The sequence below is a fragment of the Erythrolamprus reginae genome, chromosome 2, assembly GCF_031021105.1.
Source record: "Erythrolamprus reginae isolate rEryReg1 chromosome 2, rEryReg1.hap1, whole genome shotgun sequence".
NCBI classification, from domain to species: domain Eukaryota; kingdom Metazoa; phylum Chordata; class Lepidosauria; order Squamata; family Dipsadidae; genus Erythrolamprus; species Erythrolamprus reginae.
Genome location: NC_091951.1, coordinates 223,388,286 through 223,415,113, shown reverse-complemented (window position 1 = coordinate 223,415,113; position 26,828 = coordinate 223,388,286). Strand labels below are relative to the sequence as shown.

The 26,828-nt window shown below is 42.0% G+C and overlaps 2 protein-coding genes across 2 annotated transcripts; one reads left to right on the top strand and one right to left on the bottom strand.

Moving 5' to 3' along the window:
* The first annotated feature begins 542 nt into the window (after positions 1–542).
* On the top strand, positions 543–13,884 carry GNB3 (G protein subunit beta 3). Its single transcript, XM_070736161.1, has 9 exons — positions 543–599; positions 2,501–2,539; positions 4,221–4,327; positions 6,061–6,124; positions 8,095–8,257; positions 8,942–9,008; positions 11,813–12,014; positions 12,192–12,408; positions 13,778–13,884. The coding sequence occupies exons 1-9, from the start codon at positions 543–545 to the stop codon at positions 13,882–13,884; spliced, it is 1,023 nt and encodes a 340-aa protein (XP_070592262.1).
* Positions 13,885–18,903: 5,019 nt separating this feature from the next.
* On the bottom strand, positions 18,904–26,596 carry CDCA3 (cell division cycle associated 3). The gene is made up of 6 exons (XM_070736160.1): positions 26,296–26,596; positions 26,058–26,203; positions 25,774–25,909; positions 21,149–21,427; positions 20,132–20,253; positions 18,904–19,274 (listed from the first exon to the last, which is right to left on the bottom strand). The coding sequence occupies exons 1-6, from the start codon at positions 26,315–26,317 to the stop codon at positions 19,131–19,133; spliced, it is 849 nt and encodes a 282-aa protein (XP_070592261.1). The 5' UTR covers positions 26,318–26,596; the 3' UTR covers positions 18,904–19,130.
* Positions 26,597–26,828: the final 232 nt, after the last annotated feature.

The following is a 26,828-nucleotide window of genomic DNA, read 5'->3' as shown; positions in this document are numbered from 1 at the left end:
CAGCCTAGAGTTCGATCCTGACAGGCTCAAGGCTGAACTCAGCCCTCCATCCTTCTGAAGTCGGTAAAATGGGTTGTTGGAGGCAATATGCTGACCTTGTAAATGAGCCGGGGTGGCGCAGCAGGTAGAGTGCTGTACTGCAGGCCACTGAAGCTGACTGTAGATCTGAAGGTCAGCGGTTCAAATCTCATCACCGGCTCAAGGTTGACTCAGCCTTCCATCCTTCCGAGGTGGGTAAAATGAGGACCCGGATTGTGGGGGCAATAGCCTGGCTCTGTTAAAAAAGTGCTATTGCTAACATGTTGTAAGCCACCCTGAGTCTAAGGAGAAGAGCGGCATAAAAATTGAATAAATAAATAAATTGAATAAATACTTAGAGTGGGCTGTAAAGCACTATGGAGCGGTGTATAAGTCTAAGTGTGATTGCTATTTAAAAAACAACAACAACCAAGATTTCAGTTTTAGGGTTTTTCCTTGTTTCCCTTTGATCTCCACAGGGCCCAGGGGACTCCAAGTGAAAGCGGAAAATTTAGTCTGTCACGATGGGTGAAATGGAGCAGATGAAGCAGGAAGCTGAGCAGCTGAAGAAACAGATTGAGGTAATGCTGAGAACAAGAGGGAAACGGCTGAGATGGGGCCGTTCTCCTCCCCCTTTAAGTGAGGATAAAGGCTGACCTATGAAAACCCCCATTCATATTTCATCTGTAACATCACGAGCCTCCGCTCCCTGTCTGCAGCACTGGAGGATGGTTCTCTCACACAATTATTTGAAAGGTTACAACTCAGATAATGCTCAGGAGTCAGTGGGGGGTGAGATTAAACCTGTAAGCCCCATATCCCTAAAGATGCCCTGGGGGCCTCCCAGCCTCCCTGCTGCGGCTCATCAGGTTGCTCTTATTTTTATTCCTTTTTTAATTTTTAGCCAGTTTGCTCCAGTGGTGAAGGTGCTGACCTAGAAAACGGGAGAGTGCAAGTTCTAGTCCCACTTTAGACACGAAAGCCTATTGCATGATTCTCTCTCAGCCCAGTCAACCTCACAGGGTTATTGTGGGGGAAACGGAAAAAGGACGGAGTATAATAGCGGGTTCCTACCGGTACGGTCAACACCATTGTGCCGGTAGCGATACTGGAGCTGTGTTCGTTTGAGTGAGATTTTGTTTCTGAGCATGTGCAGAAGCAAAAAAAGCGGTGAAAATTATTATTATTATTATTATTATTATTATTATTTATTATTATTTATTATTATTTATTATTATTTATTATTATTATTAATAATTATTATTATTATTATTATTATTATTATTATTATTATTAATAATAATAATAATAATTAGATTTGTATGCCGCCCCACTCTGAAGACTCGGGGCGGCTCACAACAAAATTGCCAAACTTTTGTGAGACGACGCTCGCATGCGCAAGATTTGGGCAATTTTCGCCTATTTCTTTGCTTCCACGCATGCGCAGAAGCAAAAAACAACAAACATTGCCCAAATCTCACGCATGCAAGGATGCTCATGTTAGAGTTCATTTGCTGCGCATGTACAGCAGCCAAATCTTTTTCTTTTTAAAAAAAATATTTTTATTGGATATAAATATTAAAAATACATTTAGAACATTGATTAGACGTATACTCACACAACATAACATAGATACATCTAAACAGACATACAAACAGAACAAAAAAGAAAAAAGGAATGAGAAAAAAAAATTGGGAAAAAGAGAAAAAAGAAAAAAATTGGGAAAAAGAGAAAAAAGAAAAAAGAGGGGGGAAAAGAAAAAAAAGAAAAGTTTCAACTTCTAAATCTCTTCTTTTTACAGTAAACTCTACTGTGGTCATATTTCATACTGTTAAACCATTGTGTCCCAACCTTGGCAACTTGAAGATATCTGGACATCAACTCCCAGAATTCCCCAGCCAGCATATCTTCAAGTTTCCAAGGTTGGGAGACACTGGGTTAAGCTGTATTTCTTTTACATTTTTTTACTTTCAATATATTTCCTTATTAATATCAGCATTTCAGTATCTGCATTTTATATATTACAATCAACATGCAAACATTAAGATATTATTATTATTATCCATTCCCTAATTCTATCTCTCTATCCATATTTTTACACTATACAGATTTCTCCTGTTTCCTCTACTCTCCTTGTTTCCTTTCTTTTCTCTATCCAGCTATAGAGCATATTCCAGCTTTCATAGAATTCTGGGCCAAATCTCACGCAAGTGCATGTGCGAACGTCCACGACGTATGGGCGTGCGCACACAGAGCGCATTGTGAGCGCCGGCAGCTGGCATCACATCATTGCCATTCCCCATTTTCACCAGTAGAGGCGCCACAGGCTGGTCCTTTGGTATTTCCAGGCCGGCCCTACAGGCCGGATCTTAGCATCCCATAGGCCACATCCAGCCCGCGGATCTTGAGTTTGACACTCCTGGGAAAGAGGGTTGAAAAGCTGGAGGTATCCCAATGTCACCTCTTGCCTTTTCTCTTTCAGGATGCTCGGAAAGCTTGTGCTGATACTACACTTGCTCAGGTAGGAAACGCTAACGGTATATTGCTCTGTATGTTTAAAGCAAGTTTGCCTGAATGGGTAAGTCTAATGTAAATTCAAGAGAACTTCAGGTTCAACGCCTGACTTGATTCAGCCCATTTGTGAAAACCTTTTGGAATAGGAGCTAAATTTAGGAGAAACCCTTCCACCCTTCCACCTCTCACAATACTAGACAACACAGTATCAACAGTAGAGACCTTCAAATTTCTAGGTTCTATCATATCTCAAGATCTAAAATGGTCACCTGTTCTGTCTGGGTCCCCCCAGATGCCAACACCAACTAAAAAGAGTAGCCAGACACACTGGTAAAAAGCAAAGGCAGTTTATATATTTGAAAGCAAACACAGGTAACAAAAACTGTTCTTACAGACAGGAACGTTATGAAGCTTCACAGAGGTTTCACGACGGCCAGGCAATAAAACAGGATTCTTGCTGGCAAAAACAACACTGGAGGTAATAAAACCCACGCCTCCCCCAAATCTTCAGCCTTCAAAGCCACAAGCCAGGATCAGAGACGCCAAGAATCGAAGCAAGGTCACAGGACTCCCAATAGATAACTCTCCACAATACAGTAAGGGCGGGCCTGCCTTTTCAACCCTGCTGAGGAGAACCACACCCAAACCCAGCTGTTACCAATTCAGGGATGGAAATACCTTGCTAATTGGCCCCTTCTTTGGGCTGCCCATCTCTGCCTCATATCTATGATAGCCTGGGCATCTTCATCTAATGAATCCAGGCTACTCGCTGGAGAGCCCCCCCCCCGGGGGTCTCAGGCTGCTCTCCCTCCTCCTCTTCCTCTTCTGCCTGGTCCTCCCCCTCCTGTTCATCGTCCTCCCCCTCTGAGCATGGATCCGGCAGAGTTCCAGCCGTTCCCTGAGGAGCCTCAGGCTGAATCACAACAGTCACCTAACATCAAAAACGTCATCAAAAAAGCACAACAAAGAAGGTTCTTTCTGCATCAGCTCAGGAAGCTCAAACTGCCCAAGGAGCTGCTGATACAGTTCTACAGAGGAATCATTGAGTCTGTCATCTGCACCTCTATAACTGCCTGGTTTGGTGCTGCAACCCAACAGGACCGACACAGACTTCAGAGGATAATCAGAACTGCAGAAAAAACAATTGCTGCCAACCTGCCTTCCATTCAGGACCTGTATACTGTATGAGTCAAAAAGAGGGCGGTGAAAATATTTACTGACCCCTCGCATCCTGGACACAAACTGTTTCAACTCCTACCCTCAAAACGTCGCTACAGAGCACTGCACACCAAGACAACTAGACACAAGAACAGTTTTTCCCCGAACGCCATCACTCTGCTAAACAAATAATTCCCTCAACACTGTCAGACTTTTTACTAAATCTGCACTACTATTCTACTAGTTTTTCTCATCATTCCTATCATCCTTTCCCTCCCACTTAGGACTATATGACTGTAACTTGTTGCTTGTATACTTAAGATTTTTATTAATATTGATTGTTTCTTCATTGCTTATTTGACCCCTATGACAATCATTAAGTGTTGCACCACATGATTCTTGACAAACGTATCTTTTTCTTTTATGTACACCGAGAGCATATGCACCAAAGGCAAATTCCTTGTGTGTCCAATCACACTTGGCCAATAAAATCCTATTCTATTCTATTCCATTTCTTCTTCCCTATATAGCTTGTTGCTGACATGGAAGTGGTTGGGCGCATACAGCTGCGAACACGGAGAACTCTGCGTGGACATCTGGCCAAGATCTACGCTTGTCACTGGTCCACAGATTCCAAGTAAGTAATGGAATAGGGCAGCGTTTCTCAGCCTTGAGAAATTTAAGGTGTATGAAGCTGAGGTCCACACATTGCCAAGGTGCCAAGGTTGAAAAACACTAGTATATAAGAAAAAGACAGGTGATACTTTCCCTTGCTATCTTATTCCATTGAGTCCCTTTTCAGTGACCCAACCCAGTTACTCAAACAAATTAGCTGACTAAAGGTTCTTATTTTCTGCACTATTCATAGAAGGAGAGAATTGCTGTCCACTTTTTCAATTTGAACACTTTGTAGTTTTGGGACAACTCGTGCCTTTTGTAAAGTCTTTTAGTCTACTCATCTCCAACCAAAATAGTTAATAAAATAATTAACTGCATTTTTATCTTAATTTTCTCATAAGGAACTCAAAGTAGCATATGTCAATTTTCTATTGTCTACCTTTTCACATTTTATGGGAGCCCATGAAGATTCCCCATACAATTTTCTGGCTGCCCTGCTCAGGAAAATAATACGCTATAATGAATGTTAGGATTCTGTCCATAACTGTTGGGTTGGCAATATATTGGCTGCAGGTGTTGTAGACTGCCACAAGAGGGAGCTAGAGTTTATAGCTTCTTTCTCTGAGTCACCCTCTCTATTTCTCTTTGTCTGGCTACTCACTGTTAATGGCTACTCACTGTTAGGTTAGCTCTGCAATCTCTCTGTATTGTAGTTATGTATATCAACTAAAATGTGTTTAGACTTGATATCTTTGTTTGCTGATTATTAAAAAGAAAACTGGTAAGAAAGACTATATATTTGGTAATATTTGGATTGTTATTCTGACTTCTTATGTGTATGACTTTAGACTGTTTGCCTGAATATGTTATTTCTCAAAGTAAACTTTAATTCAAGTTAGTATATCTGTGTGTGGACGAATAAGTTATTCCCAACTAAACTCAATCTAAACATTTCTGTATGTGCACAACCTTTGTAAACAAGGATTACTCTGCTCATACATGAACAATGAACAGGAATAAAGATGTCCATCTGCAGGAATGAAAGTTCTTCTGTTTTCATCAAGATCACTGTTTAGCAATAGAAAAACAGTAATCTTGACCGTGTAAATGTCCATGGAAGGACTAGTTAAAACTTCTTTCTTCCATTGATCCTTAATTAGTCTTCTTTGAGGAATATGGGAGGGAGAGTAAAAATCAGCCTGTGTGAATTGGCATATCCTAACCTCTCCAACCATTGTCACCCACTACTGAGCCCATTTGCTTGTGGAATCATCAAATAGTTCATTCCAAAGAGATCAGCTTTCCACTTGCAAAGTTGATCACCCTTGTTGTCCTTTTCCATCATTTGAATCATCCAACAACCTGGAAATATTTATTAGAATGAGAGATAATGATGAGCCTAAGATCATCAAGCACGTTTCTAATAGAAGGGAATATACATAGTTCAGGGTTGAACTGTAGAGTACTTGGTGCTCTCAGAGCTTAGTTGTTTGATAGCAGGCATTTCATTACTAAACTACCATGTTTCCCCGGAAACATCCCGATAATAAGCCCTAGCCCTATTTACACGCCTTGCACCTAATATAAGCCCTGCTATAAGATGGAGAACAAACTTTACTATAAGGTGGAGAACAAAATCACCTTGAAGGTGCATCGTATGAGAAGGTTGGGTGGTGGAAAGGTGGACCTGATGCAGCTTACCCTTCTGGTCCCATCTTGACTCCCAGTGATAACACCTTTCTTCTCTTATAGACTTTTGGTCAGTGCTTCACAAGATGGAAAACTCATTGTATGGGATACTTATACAACCAACAAGGTAGAGGATACTTAAGCAAATATTGTAGATGATATGTCCACAATCAATGAATGAAAAGAGAAGGCGGGCATTTTGCCTCCGAGTCTACTTTCTAAACCAGAGGTTTCAAACTCAAGGCCCACAGGCTGTCCTGAAATGGTGAGGCCCATCCCATCCCATTCTGGTGAGGGTGTATGCGCGCAGGAGGCAGCTGGCGCATACGTATACTAGCCCAGCCCCTATCATCTCAACGGATGTGAGTGTGCACAGGAGGCAGGCCTGCTGGGATGGGCCAGGCTGAAGTGATATGGGCCAGCCCCTTACTTGTTTCAGGACGGCCGCATTTACTGGCCTTTCAATATGTGTGCACCTGAGGTGGAGGTGTACAGCAGCAGGGGCTCCTTAGCTCAGTGTTTCCCAACCTTGGCAACTTGAAGATATCTGGACTTCAACTCCCAGAATTCCCCAGCCAGCAAATGCTGGCTGGGGAATTCTGGGAGTTGAAGTCCAGATATCTTCAAGTTGCCAAGGTTGGGAAACACTGCCTTAGCTGGTCCTCCAAAAAGCAGGCAGAGCAACGGCACCAGCAGCAGGCAGAGTCAGAGGAGAGGCATGTGATGCAGACTACCCGATGTACCTGCCCCATCCCATGTAGCTGGAACACGGAAGGTGGCTGCCCGGCACATCAAGCAGGCCGAACCACATGCCTCTCCCCTGCGCCTCTGCCTCTGGCTACTGCTGCCAATGCCCCGCCTACTCCGTCCCATCTGTTTTGACTTGCATTTGGAGAGCAGGTCACCACTGGTCATCTCCGTCCCCTCGCAAGTCTTGCCCTTGGTCCGTACATGGAGCACATTCCCCTCATGCACCCAATGCACCTTAGCAGTTCGCACAGGTCTATTAGGTTTATTTTATTTATTTATTATTTATTTATTATTTGGATTTGTATGCCGCCCCTCTCCGCGGACTCTGGGCGGCTGCTGTTGCCAGCTGGACCACCAGGCCGCTAAGGTTGAATGAAGTGAAGCAGCCGTCCAGAAAAGCCGAGTAGAGGTGGTAAAGCATGTCCAGGCCCAGCAGGCAAAAGACGGCCACCACGAGATTGTTAAGCTGGATCTTCCAGGCTCCGCCCAGGCTCAGCCAGGATTGCATGCCTTCCCCCGCCCCCATCTCTGATGGGATTGGGCAGCCATGGCACCAATGGGGATCTGGCTTTCCCCATTTGCAGTGGCCATCTTTTGCCTGCTGTGCCTGGGCATACCCTATTACCTCTACTCAGCCTTTCTAGCTGGCCGCTTAACATCCTTTGGGCCTGGCAGATCTGCTGAGTGGCAGCAGCAGCAGCCTGTAGCAGTGCCGTAGTGCATTAGGTGTGTGAGGGGAAAGGCAAGGCCAAGGGCAAGACTATTGAGGGGGCCAAGAGGATGACCAGTGGTGACCTGCTCTCCAACCACAAGTCAAAACAGTCAGTGGGACAGAGTAACCATGTCCAGCGGTCTACACGGACAGTCAGCCCGGTGGTGGCAGTGGGCTCCAGAGCCACAGTGTGCACCGGCTAAGGGGTTGGCAGGCTGTGGCTCCAACCAGAAACCATCTACCCCCCCACACAAAGGGTGGCAAGCGTGTGATGGCCAACAGTTTCTGGATGTAGCAACTCTGACTCCTGCCTCCCTTCATCCCAAAGGATGAGCCTCCCGCCCCCTTCCCCCCAACAGAGACCCCTGGATTCCCTCCCCAATTCCACCCAGTCCCCATAGACACCATACACAGGAGTGACATCAAATTGGCCATGCCCCTGCCTGGACCATGCCCATTCGGCCACCCGGACCACACTCCTCCTCCCCTCCTGACCACCGGAGCAAAACTGATCCAACCCTCAATGAAATCGAGTTTGACACCCTTGTTTTAGACTATTCCTACTATAACTGTTGCTTTTCTCACCTCTGACCAAGGAGCCACTAGTGGATTTCTGTCCTATTCTTTAATTTCAGGTTCACGCCATCCCTCTCAAATCTTCTTGGGTCATGACTTGTGCCTATGCTCCATCAGGGAATTTTGTGGCCTGCGGAGGTCTTGACAATATGTGCTCCATCTATAACCTCAAGAGTCGTGAAGGAAACGTGAAAGTGAACAGGGAGCTCGCAGCTCATGCAGGTGATCTTTTGCTCTAAACCTTGGTGAAGCTGTAGCTACAACATGAACAAAAAAAATCAGAGCAAAATATTGCAACAGGAATGGTTGAGAAACTCTACAACTTCCATTTAAAACAAACATGGTTTTGTAGCTCTACAGATGAGGAATAAACTTTTTTTGTGTGTGGAGAATTTACACATCGTTGCTACAACAATGAAAAGTTGGTTGCAAGCTTATGGATATTGACTTACATCTGAATTGAAATCTCAGGATAGGGTGTCTGATGATTCTATGTGACTAGCTGAAGCAGGCTACAAGATAATTATTTAAATACAAATAGTATAATTTCACAGAATGAAAAATTCTCATTTTTGAGCCACATAATTACTATGTGCTGCAAAATTCAGCTTGTGTTGACAAAAAACAAAATATCTCTGGAGGCAGCATTGGATTGCGCCCAGTTCTGTGAACTGGTAGCGGCAGCAGGAGGCTCCGCCCACCCATCCGGGACCCTCTGCCCACCCACCTGGGATGTTTCTGTGCATACGCAGAAGCATCAAGCGAGTGCACAAGTGCTCACAAGCAAACGGGTAGCAACAAGGCTTAGGACCCACTACTGTCCGGAACAGATAATATAATGTGTCCCACATAAGTCTTAGCCTCTTTCTTCCCTTCAACAATAATCCTCTTACTCCTGCTCTGCAGGCTACCTCTCCTGCTGCCGATTCTTGGACGACAATAATATTGTAACTAGCTCCGGGGACACCACTTGGTGAGTACTTCTGTCAAAGGTTTATGAAATGGCCAACAAACAACCATATTTATTTATTTAGCAATAGCAATTTCATTTAGTGGCAGCCCTGGAGCCAATTTCCACTGACTTCCCCTGAATTTCTACAATTACTGAGATTTAGACTTATATACTGTCCCACAGGGCTATACAGCACTTTTTGTACAGTTTACAATGTCAGTGTATTGCCCTCAACTATCTGGATCCTAATATTACCGATCTCAAAATGGAAGGTTGAATCAACCTTGAACTTCATCAAGATTGGACTCCAGGCAGTTGGCAGAGTTCGCTTACAATACTGTATTCTAACCTCTGTTAGATATATTATGGCATCAGACCAGAATATCTCTGAGACCGCCTTCTGCCGCACAAATCCCAGCAACCAGTTAGGTCCCACAGAGTTGGCCTTCTCCGTGTCCTGTCAACTAAAAATGTCGTTTGGCAGGACCCAGGGGAAGAGCCTTCTCTGTGGCGGCCCCGATCCTCTGGAACCAGCTCCCCCCCGAGATTAGGATTGCCCCCACCTTCCTTGTCTTTTGCAAACTCCTTAAAACCCACCTATGCCGTTAGGTATAAGGGGAATTGAGACATCTCCCCCAGGCCTATATAGTTTTATGTATGGTATGCTTGTGTTGTATGTTTTTTTAAATAATGGGTTTTTAGATATTTTTTAAATATTAGATTTGTTCTTTGTACATTGTTTTATTATCATTGTGAGCCGCCCCGAGTCTGCGGAGAGGGGCGGAATACAAATCTAATAAATAAATAAATAATTTTTGCTGCATGGAGAGGGAAAAAATGGTGAAGAACGTTCAGCTCTGTTAGATTCCACCATGTATTTAGTTATTCTGCCTCTCAGTCACTCACTCCCATTTGTCTGTGGAGTCCAAGAGGTCAGTTCTGGTTGCTCTTCCAATGGGGAAGAAGTGATTAAGGGATATTTGGCTGAATCTAACTTTAGATCAAAATAACCAAATGGCATAACTCTGAGAGGACCTGCAATTAGGAGGCTGTTCACATATTTAAATGTGGGGAAAATGGAAGGGGGAAGATATGCCGGATATTTGATTTGATTGGATTGATTGGATTTGTATGCCGCCCCTCTCCGGAGACTCGGGGTGGCTAACAACAGTAGTAAAACAGCATATGACAATCCAATATTAAAACAGTTAAAAACCCTTATTGTAAAACCAAGCATACATACAGACATACCATGCATAAAATTGTAAAGGCCTAGGGGGAAAGAGTATCTCAGTTCCCCCATGCCTGGAGGCAGAGGTGGGTTTTAAGAAGCTTACGAAAGGCAAGGAGGGTGGGAGCAATTCTAATCTCTGGGGGGAGTTGTTTCCAGAGGGTCAGGGCCGCCACAGAGAAGGCTCTTCCCCTGGGTCCCGCCAAGCGACATTGTTTAGTTGACGGGACCCGGAGAAGACCCACTCTGTGGGACCTAACTGGTCACTGGGATTCGTGCAGCAGAAGGCGGTCCCTGAGAAAGTGTGGTCCGGTGCCATATGTTTGCCATATTGAGTTATTTGTAAAAATAATAAAGGTAGGATACAAATGAATGAATGAATATCCTACTTAATCTATTATTATCTCTGAATGTATACCAATTTTATTGTTAGACTACTTTTGAATAACCGGTGCTTAGATCTGTAAGTATTCCAAGCCTGTAACAAACAAGAAGGTGATTGAAATAGCTACTCGGTGCAGCCTGCACATGCACACCAAGACAACTAGACACAGTTTTTTCCTGAACACCATCACTCTGCTAAACAAATAATTCCCTCAACAATGTCAAACTATTCACAAAGACTGCATTACTATTACTATTAGTTTTTCTCATCGTTCCTATCACTCAACACCTCCCACTTAGGACTGTAGGACAGTAACTTGTTGCTTGTATCCTTACGATTTTTTATTATTATTATTATTATTATTATTATTATTATTATTATTAATTAGATTTGTATGCCACCCCTCTCCGAAGACTCGGAGCGGTTCACAACAACAATAAAAAACAGTATAGACAATGGAACAAATCTAATAATAAGAATTATATAAAAAACCCCAACTGTTAAAAAACCATATAACACATACATACCAAACATAGAATATAAGAGAGCCTGGGGGAAGATGTCTTAGTTCCCCCATGCCTGGCGATATAGGTGGGTCTTGAGTAACTTGCGAAAGACAAGGAGGGTGGATTCATATTGTTTCCTGATTGCTTCCTGATTGCTTATTTGACCCCTATGACACTTATTAAGTGTTGTACCTCCTGATTCTTGACAAATGTATCTTTTTAAAAAATGTACATTGAGAGCACATGCACCAAAGATAAATACCTTGTGTCCAATCACACTTGGCCAATAAAGAATTCTATTCTGTTCTGTTCCATTCCATTCTAATCTATTCTATTCCAGCCTATTGTAGCTTAGTCTACTCCTAAGCAACCTCTTCTTCCTCTTACAGTTCATTCTTCCTCGTTCATTCATTTTCCTCTCCCCATGACATATAATTCTTACTGTTCAAATAGTGAACTCCTACTCACGCAGAGGAAGCCTAAAAGGCCATTAACTTGGTTTAAACACGGTTGCAATGAACTTTATTCACTTTTCTCTTGAAAAAAATATATTAGCTCATTGTTTTACTCTACACATTGCCTGGGAAGGAGTTTGTTGCTCCTGTTTTGAGCTCCGGAGCCAGGAAAGTTTAATGCGAATTTATTCTATTCTGGTCTATTGTAGCCTAGTCTACTCCTAAGCAACCTCTTCTTCCTCTTTCAGCATGCTGTGGGATATTGAGACAGGAAAGGAGAAGACCACGTTCATAGGGCACACCGGGGACTGCATGAGCCTGGCAGTCTCTCCAGACTTCAAGCTTTTCATTTCAGGAGCATGTGATGCCAGTGCCAAGCTGTGGGATATCCGAGAAGAATCTTGCCGCCAGACATTTACAGGACATGAGTCAGATATCAATGCCATTTCAGTAAGTTCCTGGAACTGAAGGGGAAAGTCAGCTGGAATCTGAAACAATGTCAAAGATTGTGAGCCGCCCCGAGTCTCCGGAGAAGGGCAGCATACAAATCTAATAAATGATCATAATTAGGGTAGAAATAACCTGCAGAAGCCAACAGAGCAAATAATTCTCTCTTTCTCCCCCTAGTTCTTCCCCAGTGGAGAAGCCATTTGCACTGGTTCAGATGATGCCTCCTGTCGCCTCTTTGACCTTCGGGCAGACCAAGAGCTCATCAACTTTGCTCACGAGACCATCATGTGTGGAATTACCTCAATCGCTTTCTCCCGTAGCGGGCGCCTCCTCCTGGCCGGATATGATGATTTTAATTGCAATATTTGGGATAGCCTGAAAGCAGAGCGTGTGGGTGAGTCACGGCTACGGCTCTGAGGGGTTTTTCTCTTGCTTTTTTTGGGTTTTTTACATTCACAGAAAAATGTAAATGGAGTAATGCAGTGTTTCCCAACCTTACAAATCTAATAAACTAAACTTGAAGAGATCTGGACTTCAACTCCCAGAATTCCCCAGCCAGCGAACGCTGGCTTGGGAATTCTGGGAGTTGAAGTCCAGATCTCTTCAAGTTGCCAAGGTTGGGAAACACTGGAGTAAGGCATGTCCATTTGGGAACAGGCATTTTTTTATTTTAAAAAAATCATGACTTAATATAATCTAAAATTAGAAGAATGGGAGACTGAGCAAAATCAAATGCCAGTTTTCCCTTATTCCAACTTGAAAGTGGTTCCTTTTTCCTGATCACTCTTTAACCTTCGAGCTGTGAATAGAGCAGCTCAGTTCTACCCAATCTGTTAGCTATTGGAGAGTGCTGGCATATAGGTGGCTTATTGTTCCTCTCTCTTTTATCAAGAATGAAAGATGAGTTATACTCCACTGCAGGTGGATTCTCTCTTCATACATTAATAATAATAATAATAATAATATAATAATAATAATAATTTTATTAGATTTGTATGCCGCCCCTCTCCGAGGACTCGGAGCGGCTCACAACAATAAAACATCATATACAAATCCAATGTTAAAACAGTCTTTTAAAAATCCTTATTAAAAATAGTCATACAGCCCAAACACACCATCCATAAAATCAAAGGCAGCTAAGAATATATGAATTCCTCCATGTCTGGCGACATAGATGAGTTTTCAAAAGTTTTTGAAAGGCAAGAAGGGTGGGGGCAGTACTAATCTCTGGGGGGAGCTGATTCCAGAGGGCCGGGGCCACCACAGAGAAGGCTCTTCCCCTGGGTCCCGCCAGACAGCATTGTTTAGTCGACGGGACCCAGAGAAGGCCAACTCTGTGGGACCTAATTGGTCGCTAGGATTCGTGCGGCAGCAAGCGGTCCCGGAGGTATTCTGGTCTGATGCCATGTAGGGCTTTATAGGTCATAACCAACACTTTGAATTGTGACCGGAAACTGACATTCTTTGTCTGTAGGGAATTTTTTCCTCTAGATAACTTGCCATCAGAGGGGAGATGAATGACAAGTGAGGGCCACCTTAATACCCAAAATTTGGAACTCTGCTCAGGGATCTGCAGGCAAAATAAATTTCCTCTAATTATTAATAATATAATAATTCACTGCTTCTCCAAAAACTGTGGGTTTTGTCTTTTTGTCTCAATAATATTGTGGTTCTTAGGGTGTTTTAATATTGTGTTCTGAACATTAACCTATCCACCTTAATTGTCGTATTAGATCACGAACTGCTATTATTTAAACCCACAGGCCTTCTGTCTGGACACGATAATAGGGTGAGCTGTTTGGGAGTGACCGCAGACGGCATGGCTGCAGCAACTGGCTCTTGGGACAGTTTCTTGAAAATTTGGAACTGAAGATGCTGTGTGAAAAGAAAAGTGAATTTGGAGAGGCTTTTTCAGATGTACCTTTGAGTACCACAGTTGACATTTTTATTCTATGCAGATATTGGTTCATACTACACTTACCTCCCTAAGGAGAAGCTCAGGGAAAGAATCCACACAGGTCAATTCTTCTGATACGCTTTGAAACCTTCCACAAACCCAGGGGTTCATTTCTGTGACTGCCTCCAGGTGTGACGTCAGCAAGGTAGCAGTTCCTACTCACTCTACCCAAATTAGAGACCCTCAAGAAACTTCTAAAGCAGTGGTTCCCAACCATTTTTTGGACATGCCCCACCTAAGCATCTCTAAAATCCTGATTTTCCTCTCCCCATGACATATAATTCTTACTGTTCAAAAAATGAACTCCTACTCATGCAGAGGAAGCCTAAAAGGCCATTAACTTGGTTTAAACATGGTTCCAATTTCCCCCCATTAAAAATCAAATTGTCCCAGTGGGGTGTGGGCCCCACTTTGGGAACCACTGTTCTAATCCCTTATTTTCCATCCCTCAACTTCTGATTGTCAATGTTATGCCCACCACAAAGACTTCAGACACATCCAATTATAGTTTGTCCTTGGACGTGTTTTTAACTGGTTTATCACAGCAAGTATTCTGCAATGAACTTGATTCACTTTTCTCTTGAAAAAAATATATTAGCTCATTGTTTTACTCTACACATTGCCTGGGAAGGAGTTTGTTGCTCCTGTTTTGAGCTCCGGAGCCAGGAATGTTTAATGCAAATTTATGGATTATCCGCATATAATTTTTCTCATCACACTTCATTCCATATCTTACACTTAGCATTCTGGAATCCTTTAGGCTCCTCCAAGTCACTGCTTTATGATTATTATAATTATTACAAAGTTGTTTTATAGCCCAGGCAAAATAAAACTGAAATATTGGATAGACTGGCTCAAGTTGCATTATTTGAGGCCATGTTCTGGCTCAGACAGAATTGTTCAGAAGATTCAGAATTCAAAACAGTTATACCTTTAAGCTTTGTGTTGTATTGCATTATTAACACTGTGTTGTAATTAGGGATAAAATACAGAACCTTAGAAACTGCAATAGGAACCTCCTGCTGTCATTTATAAGTAAATCCATTGAGATGAACCTCTGAACTTTTTGACTTTACTTCCTCAGCTTTTTGCAGCCTCAACCAAACTGCTGTTTATAAGATAAGATTCTAACATCTGTTGTGTCTTATCTCCTTTTCTGGGCTCTTAGGCCTTTCTCCTTGCTACTTCTCACAATCCTGCCTTCTCACAATCTCTCTCATTTATTACCATGGCATTAGAGAATCAGATCATTTCAAGAGCAAATGAAGATATATTTTAAAGTACTTGCTTTTCTCTGGACAGTAAGAAGTGCTACAGACACCAGTTTAATTTCCTTTGAAACAGAACTGATAAACTTTGATGGTTATAGCCTGAAACCAATAGAATAGATTCACAGAACACTCTGACATGATCATCAACATTTCCAAGCCATTTTCACCAGTAGCATTTGAAACAAAGCTATTTCTTAATTTTTATAAACATGGCCACATTTTACGAGACTGATACTCACACCCGATAAGATGAAACACACTGAAATCTTGTAATCGATAAATCTGTAAGAATTTGGCCATTCGTTTTTTTAAAACTATTTAATTTAGAAATAGAAATAACAGAGTTGGAAGGGACCTTGGAGGTCTTCCAGTCTAACTCCCTGCTTAGGCAAGAAACCATATACCACTTCGAACAAATCATTTTCCAACATCTTAAAAACTTCCAGTGTTGGAGCATTCACTTTGCTCCAGCACTTCCAGTGTTGGAGCATTCACTGCAACTTCTGGAGGCAAGCTGTTCCACTGATTAATTGTTCTGTCAGGAAATTTCTCCTTAGTTCTAAGTTTTATTATTTATTATTTATTAATTAGATTTGTATGCCGCCCCTCTCCGTAGACTTCTCTCTTTGTTTAGTTTCTACCTATTGCTTCTTGTTCTACCCTCAGGTGCTTTAGAGAATTTATGGGCTTAATTTATAGATTCCCACAATGGGGTATCAAATTGGCAGTCCATGGGTCGGATGTGTCACATGCAAACCACGCCCATCCCAGCTGCATGAAGGGAAAAGCCCATTGTGATACATCACATGATAGCAACATAATGCAGCGACTTTGACACCCATGCACTAGCATCACATTTCTAGTCTGGGTGTTACGTCATAATATTATTACTGGTTTAGTTTGTGTTAACCCAGGCATTGTGTTCTGTAAATCCGTGTGACTTAAAACTATGGCCTAATATATGTGAATATCTCACAGATCTTACTCTATTTCTCTTCATCAGAGAACCACCAAATCAGCAATTACGTTTTCACAAGGTTTATTAGTAGCCTCCAGTAGGTCTTTCAACACCATCTAAATTAAGAAATTGAAACAAAAATTCACATCCATATATTTTACCAGGTAAATTGCATTTAGGTATGTAATGTAATAATGTTACTAAATTAAACTTGATTTGGGTAGATTTTCTTATTTGTACTTTACATCAAAATTGTTTATAAATGTGAAATCTTACCTTCCAGTTACATTAAGATATGCTTTTCTAATTCTCTATTCCTGCTTGCATGTTATCTCAACCAAAACAATATTGCAAGGCAGCTCAATGACGCCACTCCTTTTTCAAAGTGATAGTGATTTGCTTAAAGTGTTTTGTGCTTTATGTAAGAATTGAGGAACTGTTTCCTGGTTCTCTTAAGCATGAATCAAAAGCTTATGAACTACTAACAACATTCCATTCTAATTATTTATCTATCAAATGTATAGGTCCTCCTATCTCACCAGGAGCAACTCTGGACAGCTTAGGAACAATCAAATAAAACAATATAGTAAATCATGCAATATAAAACTATAGGACAAGTATTCTTAAACTATTACGTTAAAATATATTTGACTTATTTTGATTATTGTCCCCCATTCACATGTTTGCGGGAGGATACCTTTTGAAAAGACAGAAAGGACATAAGTTTCTCCCAATAATCACCCCACACACTGTGGGATATTTGAAAACTCAGCCAAGGATATGAAGAGAACCACAAAGCACATCCCTTAGTCTAAATGAAAATACAGCACTTCATTTGTTCAGAGAACTTGAGATGATTGGGCAGCGTCTTTGGTATGCAAAGTTACTGATATCTCAGCTTTCTATACATTGATGCAAGTTCCTAGTCATTGTCTTGGAAGGCAATAAATACACAAAACCGCCCCCAAAGATCTAGGCTTTAGTTTGAAAAAGGTTAAAGGAAGCATTAATAATGCATTCACTTCTTTTAAAACACTTGAAATATATACAGTGATTCCTCGTTTTTCGCGGGGGATGTGTTCCAAGACCACCCGTGAAAAACGAATTTCCGTGAAGTAGAGGAAAGATGTTTTTATGTATTTAACAAGTACATATTTGGACTTTTAAAAGCCACCCTTTGCAGTAACAGTCATTGTATAATGTTTCTCAGCTGGAACTATATGGGATTTCCTACCAGTTTCTTTAATAGAGTACAATAGTACTGTAGAAGAATTTTATGAATTTTTAATGGATTTAAAATTTTCAATGGATTTAATGGATTTAAGCCCCCTTTGAAAACCCGTGAAGTAGCGAATCCGCAAAAGATGAACTGCGAAGTAGCGAGAGATTGCTGTATATCCTTTCTTTGCTTTATCATACAGGTGGTGCTCAATTTAGGACCACAAGTGAGACTGAAATTTTGGTAATTAAGCAATGTAATTGCTAAGAAAATCATCATGTGACCAGGCTGATATTACAATCATTTTTACTATGGTTAAGTGAATCAAGGCCTCATTAAGTGAATGTGGCTTCCCCAATTGACTCTGCATCTCAAAAGCTGGTTGGGAAACCCAACTCTGATCATTGACTGCAAGACTCTGTAGCCGCCATCACAATATGAGTGTGTCCAAATTGCAAACATGTGACCCCAGGGGTGGCGCAATAGTTGTAACTTTTGAGAACTGGATGCTGTTCTGATTTCAGACTGATTCGTATAATACTTGGAATAAAGGAATTCTCAATGCAAAACATACCCTCTTTATTTTCTCCTATACATTTCAACACTGCACAGCAGTTTTCTTTCCTCATCATTTTTATCTCAGCAATAAGTAGATACGCTTTGGAAGTCACATGAAAGACATTCCACAAGTCATTCTAAAATTTATGGCTAATTAGGGCTAGCCAAGAGTCAGAAAGAAACAAATAATAAATCACACATCTCCCCCATTTGAGTCACTTGAACTCATCTGTATGTCATTAGCTCCGTGGTCTACACTAACATTGCTAACTGTTGGTAGAACAGGGAGATTTATGATCTCTAAATCATCATCCTCGGAATCTGAAAATTCCTGTGCAAGGGAGTACACACAACAGATGCAAGTCACTTTTTCTGAGGGGGTCATCGCTTGGAACCACCATTAAACAAAAGATAGTAAACCGAGGACTGCTTGAATTACATTAATTTACATGTTACAACTCAAACACAAGCTCTGCCTCCAATCATAGGATTGCCCTGTACATTGCTATCAAGGGAGACAGAGCATATTCCATATTGCTCTAGTTTCCATAACCCCTAAGTAACAAAAGTGTACTATTTATTCTACTACCCAGACTACCCTGACAATGAAGGCAAATACGATACTTGTCCACTAACTCCTCACTTCAGTCGGGTCAGAGAGGCATCTCAGCTAGAAGTTTCCACATTTTCTCACACCCCACATTCTGTTCTTCTACCAGGGCTCTCCAAATTTGGCAATTTTAAGACTTGTGGACTTCAACTCCCAGAATTCCTCAGCTAGCCATATTGAAGTCTGTGGAATCCAGATCCAACATGAGCTTTCTGCAAAGACCAGTTTCAGCCCCATTCTAACAGATGTTACTCCAGGGGTAGTTTTTACCAACTGTGGCCAAGGGTTCAAAATAATGCAGCCGGAAACCACAAGCTCATTTTAAAGTGAGATTTATTTTCCAAGCAAAGACATTCCAGACGACACTTTTTAAAAATAGTAGCTACACAGAAGAATCTGTGGAATCTAAACATGGAAACCAAAGGCAGAGAAAAGTAGCACAAGGGAAATGGGCAAGAAGCAAAATCATGCTGCTTCATCGTCTTCATATTTGAGCCATCAAACCTTCATATTAAAGGGCGGTAATCCACGGAGCATCTGATGCTAATTTTCTGCCCAACGACACTGTCGATTCTCTTTATTCATGGGATCCCAACCATAGCTCTCTGCTGGAAAGTTGGGGCCAGAGTTTAAGTTTCCATCTTTTGGCTCTCTTTGATTATCTGTCACTGATGGAGTCCTTTTACTCTGGAAGAAAAAAATTATCTTGTTGGGTTGAAGAAATGCTGACCTATTTGACTGTTCTATTTGATGGCAGCCAGGTTTTGTATTCACACAGTATGATTAACTTGATTTACTGAAACCTGAATTTGCACAATGTAGAGAGGAAAATCATGGATTCACTGAATACACGAAACTCGATTTTGAGCTGCCACCCATTGCAAGAGGCAACTGTTCTAAGTTTTAAATTACAGCTTCTCAGGGTACAAATAAATAATACATGTGTAAAAACATGTACACATATATCTTTTATCAACAAACTGATATGTTTATCGACATGAGAGATTTTATTGTACACTAAAAATCTGGTTTATTTTTATTTAAAACATATGAAGATTGATTAGAAAAAGTAAAGAACTTCACTCTGACAAAGTCAATTACATAGTTCAAGAAATTTATGAACACAACAATATATTTTCATTGATTGCCAATTATTTTAAAGGTAAGATAAAGTTTTGAAAGTCTAATAAATTTCCTACAAAGTTAAGAGATAAATTAACTTTAAATGATAAAAAACCCTAATTTATTCTGAGCAAGTCTACCATTTTGTTGCTTTAATATTCTACAAATCTCAATGTTTTCAAAATTGGAAAAGTTTGTTCACACTTGAAGAAAACCAGTGTTGAAAATAATTCCTTTAAAAGGTGCAATAAACAACAAGAAAACTACAAAGCACCCCATCTTGCTTATATTCGATTTGAGTCTGCCACTTTTCCAAATGTTTTGTTTTTCAGGCAAAAATGATAACTGGCTAAAAGCACTTTAAACAAAGCAGAAATTTGGGTTAGTGGAATAACATCAAGTCTCTGCTCACATATTGTTACCTGATGAGAAGCAAGGGAAATTGGGGAATTGTCACCATGAAGGATACTAAGTGGAGAACGTCCAGTGCCAGCTGGCATTGCCAACATTTTGTTACTGATTCTGCGTTTAACCGTCTTGTTCCCTGAGGAATAGGAAGAGAAGAGTGTGAAAATTCATCACGTTTCTTATTTTTCAGAACAGAAGCTCAAGTACCATGATACCCGGGAGTGGCCTGCTGGGGGTTCACAGGGGCTCAGGAGAACCTCTAGCTAAGATTTTGTGCATTGGAGAACCCCCAAATCCCATTCCTGGCTGGCCCTGCCCGCCCCTCTCCTCCCAGGAGTCCCCACGTGGCCCGTTTTGGATGCAAGTGCGGGGTACATGCAGAGGCTCAGGGAGGGTTTCCGGCGCCTGGGGAAGCCATTTTCACCCTCCCGGAGGCTCAAAAAAAGCCTCTGGAGCCTGGGGGTGGGGGGCAGAAATGCACCCACCATGGTACAGGAGCCCAACTAGGCTTCGCCCCCTTTGGCCATGCGTAGCCAGCAACCATGCGGAGAACCCTTTGCTAAAAGGGTTTCCGCCTACCAGGTATTCATCTGGCTAGCATCCTTAGTCTGGTCAGCTTCAGCACACCTCCCACCTTTCCTTCCTAAGCAGGCAGAGGATGTTGTCCTTATGTAGTAAAAGAATTAATTTATTTGAATTTTGCCAACATCATTAACAATATAACTACACTATATTCCTTCTTCTTCCTTAGTTGTGGCAGTCTCAGTTTAAGTTCACATTCTCACAGTCGCTGCCGAGACAGACTACCATAAAGCTAGCCAACATAGATTCCAGTTTCTTGGAGACTGAAGGTGTCTTGCATAATGCAGCTGGGTACCAGATTCGTGAGAATTAGCAGCTTAGACTGGCAAGACAATAACTAAACATTAATGGTGTCAGAAATAATGTTGATCAAACTGACTTGCTCCACTCAGAAGATCACTGTTGGAGGAGTGATGGAGCTCTGAACAACTTGGAACAATTAATCTCACCTGTAGAGTGAACGATGCGGGCAGACTGTATTGGTTTTGTTGCAGCTGCAACAGAAACCATGGGAAACAACTGCTCATTCCCCGCTTCTTCTGCTGGCTGAGAATCCTCCAGGAAAATTTCCCCAGAGGAAACTGGGCTCCTTGCAGTCCTCTCCTCCATTTCAAAGGTGGATTCAGATTTTTGATCTTGATGCTGAGATTCCTCTCGAGGTAGCTCTTCCTCTCTATTTTCTCCCATAACGTTTTCACAAAACAACTTCATTGGGTAGTTTATGGTTTCTAGACAGAAAACAAATTCCAGAATTGAAAATTTACACAATAGTACACGCCAAAAGGAAATTTTAAAGATTAGAACATTATCCTCTGCTGGACAAGACCTTCTGTAAGCACTGTCTTAAATGGTGCATAATTCAGCTCTAAGAGGTCAGGGCACATGCGTAAGACACTAGTGGCTGTTAAAATTGTGCACATGATTCTCCTCCTCCACCCATCCTTCTTGCTTTGTGATGTCAAGATCATATAGAAGGCTGATCTTAGTCATAATTAACCAACCAAGACGACATTGATTACACACTTGGATCACTTCTGGTGGGAGCAAGATGGAAATGAAGCAGCCATTCCTTGCTCTTCTTGATCTGTCAGACTTTCAATTTCATAGACCATAGTATCCTTTTGGACCAGATTCAGGAGCTGGATATGGGTGAGCGCAGTGTTGTCTCCTCCCTCCAGAGTCAGTTCCAATCAGTGTTGTTGTACAGGGCATGGATGAAATCCCACTAGCAGTCTCTCCTTTGCAAAATGCCATAGGGCTCAATACACTCTCTTATCCTGTTTTACATCTCCCCTCTAAAAAATTTGGGGTTGGTCTCATCAGTATGCTGTCTGCCATATGTCTCCATCCAAGCCACCTGAGGGTCTGTCTCTACATCTGGAGACTATGGGGGCTTGGGTGGGGTACCACAAGCATCCGCTCAACCCAAGAAAGAACGAATGGCTTGAGGATTTTGGACCTCATGGTTCTGGATAAGGAGGTCTTGCCTAGTGTGTGTTGTGTTTGGGCCTGGGCCGGCTGCTGCTCCCATGTATGTGAGAGATGCGTCACAGAGCAATTGTGAAAGCCTGGCTGACAACCAGGAAAGCTTGGCCGACAGCCCAGAGGACTTGGCAGGCAGCCCATTGGATAGCCTCTCTTCTCTGGATTCGAATGCCGAACAGATAATCAATATGCGTAGCTGTAGAGCAATGCAACGTAGGGCTCAATTATGGGATTATCAACGGTGATTATGGTGTCACCTGTGTTTGGGTGTGATCCCCATAATGAGGGCTACAGTTACAAAAGGGAACAGAGGCAGAGGCAAACCGTGGATGTTTATCTGTGTGGTTTGGATGGCTTTGCTGTTCCCTGCTTTGAGATCTTTGCTCTGTGTTTTTGGATTCAACCCAGCATTTTCAGGCAAGTGGGTGTTGGGAAACCTGTGAATCACTGCTTCTATCGTGCCTCGTGACTTCGGAGAACTCCTGGAACTTTCCTGCTATGTGAACTTTGTATTTGGTTGCTTTTTCACTTCACAGGCACTTTGTATCTATCTGAACTTTCGCTTAGAACTGTGGTTTACTCCTGAAGAATAAGGACATTTTGTTTAGTTTTTCCTTTTGTGTTTAATACAATTGTGCTGTATATCACTGCCCATGTGTGTCTGACCTTCTTTCCTGGACCCTTAATTACCACCTGAGCCCCGTCAGGCAGAAGAGTGTGCAGTTTGGAGATATTATTATTATTATTATTATTATTATTATTATTATTATTATTATTATCTTCCTGGATCCAGAGCTCCTGCTCAAAGAGCAAGTAGCTTAGGTAGAAAAGCCTTTGCACATCTTTGTGCCTAGGAAGGCATTTGCACAACTATGTCAAGGGAAGGACAGGGCAGCTTTGCTCAGGGTCACTCATGCCTTCGTGACTGGATTACTACAATGCACTTTACAGAGTGCTACCCATGAAGTGTATTGGAAGCAGAACCGTGGGCAACTACTGAAGTAAAGTTACACAGCACATGCAACACCATTACTTCATAAGCATTGGCTTTCAGGTACAATTCAATCTTTAAAGCCCTTCATGCTTAGAACGGAGTTACCTATCTCTCCCCAATTGTTTCTACCTGTCCTACCTGAAGATGGGAAATACATCTTCTGAGTACTATTGGTTACAAATTGTCAAGGCCCAGGAATTTTTTTTTCTGTTATGGCACCATCCCTTTTAGAACAGATGTCTTCAAACTTGGCAACGTTAAGACTTGTAGATTTCAACTCCCAGAATTCTGGGAGCTGACGTCCACAAGTCTTAAAGTTACCAAGTTTGGGGACCCCTGCTTTAGAACATCACCCACCCTGAGATTAGATTTGCCCCATCCCTAGTGGACCTTTCGCAAGTATTTAACTGTGATTCCGAGGAAGGAGGGAATGTATTCCAAAGGAGCAAAAGACAATGAAGTTTAGTGTGAGAGACAATGTTAAAACTGTTTCTTCCCTAGTAGCTTTTAAGAATATATATTTAATGGTGCAAATATTTTGCTTTAATTTGGAAAAGGTTTTTGCCTTGTCTGGTGAAGGACAATAAGAAACTGCTTAGAAGAATCTCACTCTACTATTCTTAAGTTTTTGGACTCTGATATTAGTCTATAAGAGGGCCTTGAAAACTTGTTTTGGGGCCCTAGATGTGGGTTAAATCCTGTTTCCAAGCTGTGTGGGTGATTATTGTATTTTTCGGACCATAAGATGCACTGGAGTATAAGATGCACCTTAGTTCTTGGGAAGGAAAATAGGGAGGGGATCCGCCTACCAGGTATTCATCTGGCTAGCATCCTTAGTCTGGTCAGCTTCCGCACATTATTTTATCCCCTGGTTAGGGCTTTAAAAAATCTTACTCTGAGCAAGTAGAGCAATGAAAAAAGCCTGCAAAGACTTAGAGCTGGAAAAAACATTATTTGGAGAGGTTAACAATGAAAGAGCCTGCAAAGTAAGAGCTGGGAACATAATTAGCACCTAGTTAGAACTGGGAAAAAAGCTTTTAAAAAAAAGCTACATTCAGAGTACTAACTACAAACAGTAGTTAGGTAATGCTGGCTGCTTTGATTTTATTGTAAGCCATCTAGAGCCACATAGACTTAAGTGGGTGACTTCAATTGAATAAGCCAGAGGGATTATTTAGGGTGAATATTAACAAATGTGTCCATGCAAAATGCTTCATCCATCACTAATTAATTTAACTAAATATTCTTAGTTTGGCCAACTCATTAATTCATAAACTAACTATACCACTGCATCATGCTAGACTAAAATTGTTAGATTTTTATTCTTTCCCTTTATTTTGGTCAACTCAATGCACCATAAATACCTAATAACAATAATTCTATTCAGGTGGTAAGAGCGACTGCTCCAAAGTCACATAACCAACCTTCATACCCGAGAGATGTCTAGAAGTTATGGAAACATAGAAACATAGAAGTCTGATGGCAGAAAAAGACCTCCTGGTCCATCTAGTCTGCCCTTATACTATTTTCTGTATTTTATCTTAGGATGGATATATGTTTATCCCAGGCATGTTTAAATTCAGTTACTGTGGATTTATCTACCATGTCTGCTGGAAGTTTGTTCCAAGGATCTACTACTCTTTCAGTACAATAATATTTTCTCATGTTGCTTTTGATCTTTCTCCCAACTAACTTCAGATTGTGTCCCCTTGTTCTTGTGTTCACTTTCCTTTTAAAAACACTTCCCTCCTGGACCTTATTTAACCCCTATCTTTTGGGTTTTAGTCCAGTTTATAGTTAAGATAACTGAGATATAGGATCAACTATGAACTGAAAAGTAGACTCATCAGCACATTTATGGGAACAGCAGGGAATCAATAACAGCTTCAAATATATATATAAAAGGATAGTCCTGTCCAGGGGTGACATGCTACCGGTTCAGCCAAGTAGGGGCGTACTAGTAGCAACGGCTGCTGGTGGTTCGGAGAACCGGTAGTAAAGGCAGCTGCAGGTAGTTTATAGAACTGGTGGCAAAGGCAGTGTAAGGCAACCCACCTGCCTGGACATTCCCATTTTCTTTTTTTTAAACCTTCCGCACAAGCTCAAAAACATTCTATGCATGCACAGAGGGTAACAAAAAGCACAGATGCGAGCAGAACACAAATGAAAAAGCACACACCTGCACAAGCGTGCAGTTCCAAACCAGTAAGGAAAGTAAGTACATTTCACCGCTGATCCTGTTTCATTTGTAATCAACCACTAGCACACCCATAGTCTGTTTGGCATATAAATTAAAGCAAGCAAGCCAGCCAGCCAGATAGCAGTTCTGATTTAAAAGATTAGGCCAGAAAATAAGAGCCAGGGTGTCACAGTAGTAAGTGTGCAGCACTGCAGGCTACTTCAGCTAACTGCTAGCTGTAGTTCAGCAGTTCAAATCTCATCACTGCCTCAAGGTTGACTCAGCCTTCCATCCTTCCGAGGTGGGTAAAATGAGGAGCCAGACTGTTGGGGGCAATATGCTGATTCTGTAAACTGCACTATGAAGCAGTATATAAGTCTATATGCTATAATGCTGTAAAATATATCCCTGCTTACCAGCCAACACATCTTTTAGAGGCGTGCGTGAAATTCCTGGTGTTGGGGAACGAGGATCCCAGTTCTCAAGCTGACTTTTGGTTACCAACTCCATTTGTTTGGAAATTTGCCTGTTGTCTTTGGGGGAACCTTCTACCTAAAAAGCAGAGAAAAGCAAACGAAGTGAAAACAGCGGATTTATTTATTTATTAGATTTATAGGCCGCCCTTCTCCTCCCGGCCTAGGGAGGGAAGGGAAGAGGGAAAAAGCAAATCCTTTGTTCTGAAAGACAGGCTTCCAAATACCTCAATGGGTGTTCTCGGGATCCCAGCAGTAGGTGACCTCGGGTCATTGACATGTTTCAGGTGCTTATTCAGCAAAGGTGTGCAGGTGGGCGTAGCTAGGAAACTCTCAGAAGCCCCCATGGCAACAGTTTGGGAACGCCGGGATCCTGCAAAACAACCATCAGCTTTACAACCCAAGGAAAAAGACCACAAGACGCAGCGGAAGCCCCTATTTGCAGACACCCAAACGGTCTTCTACCTCCGAGAGAAGGAGCGGCCATTAAATTCGTCTGACCAACCCGCCCTTCCGTCTTCTCACATTGCCCGTCCGCCCGCCGGCCCCAAAGCACCCTCTCCGCTTTTGTCGGACTGGGTCGCCCAAGGCCAGGCTCGCTTGGGCCCACTAGGCTAGCATTCGAATCTCCCGCCTTCCTCCGCCAGCCTCTCCGCGACAAGCTCTGATTGGAGCGAACGGCTGTCAGTCGCCCAGACGACTCTTTCCCCCCTGCTCATTTGAAAACGCGACATCCCCTTTTCTACCTTTCTGCCTCCCTGTCCTCTTGCGATTGGCTGGAAAATAATTTTAACTCTTCTATCTGTTGTTTTATTGGTCTAGAGTGCTGTCAATCTATTGGAAGGCTAAACCTCACAGGCGTTACCTCATTGGCTAGTTTAGACAAATACAAATACCCATCTCCCAATTTCTCATTTTGAAGACTAATAACATCGGGGCGGGGCTAAGAACATAACCAACGTTTTCATTTGTAGAACGTTTGCCTGCAATTCTGATTG

Coding starts and splice junctions, on each gene's coding strand:
- GNB3 (XM_070736161.1), top strand. CDS start 543: ATGGGTGAAATGGAGCAGATGAAGCAGGAAGCTGAGCAGCTGAAGAAA. Junction 6,125..8,094: donor ATACTTATACAACCAACAAG/GTAGAGGATACT, acceptor CTTTAATTTCAG/GTTCACGCCATCCCTCTCAA. Junction 12,015..12,191: donor CAGATATCAATGCCATTTCA/GTAAGTTCCTGG, acceptor TTCTCCCCCTAG/TTCTTCCCCAGTGGAGAAGC.
- CDCA3 (XM_070736160.1), bottom strand. CDS start 26,317: ATGGCCGCTCCTTCTCTCGGAG. Junction 25,910..26,057: donor TCCCGAGAACACCCATTGAG/GTATTTGGAAGC, acceptor TCTGCTTTTTAG/GTAGAAGGTTCCCCCAAAGA. Junction 20,254..21,148: donor CCGCATCGTTCACTCTACAG/GTGAGATTAATT, acceptor CCTATTCCTCAG/GGAACAAGACGGTTAAACGC.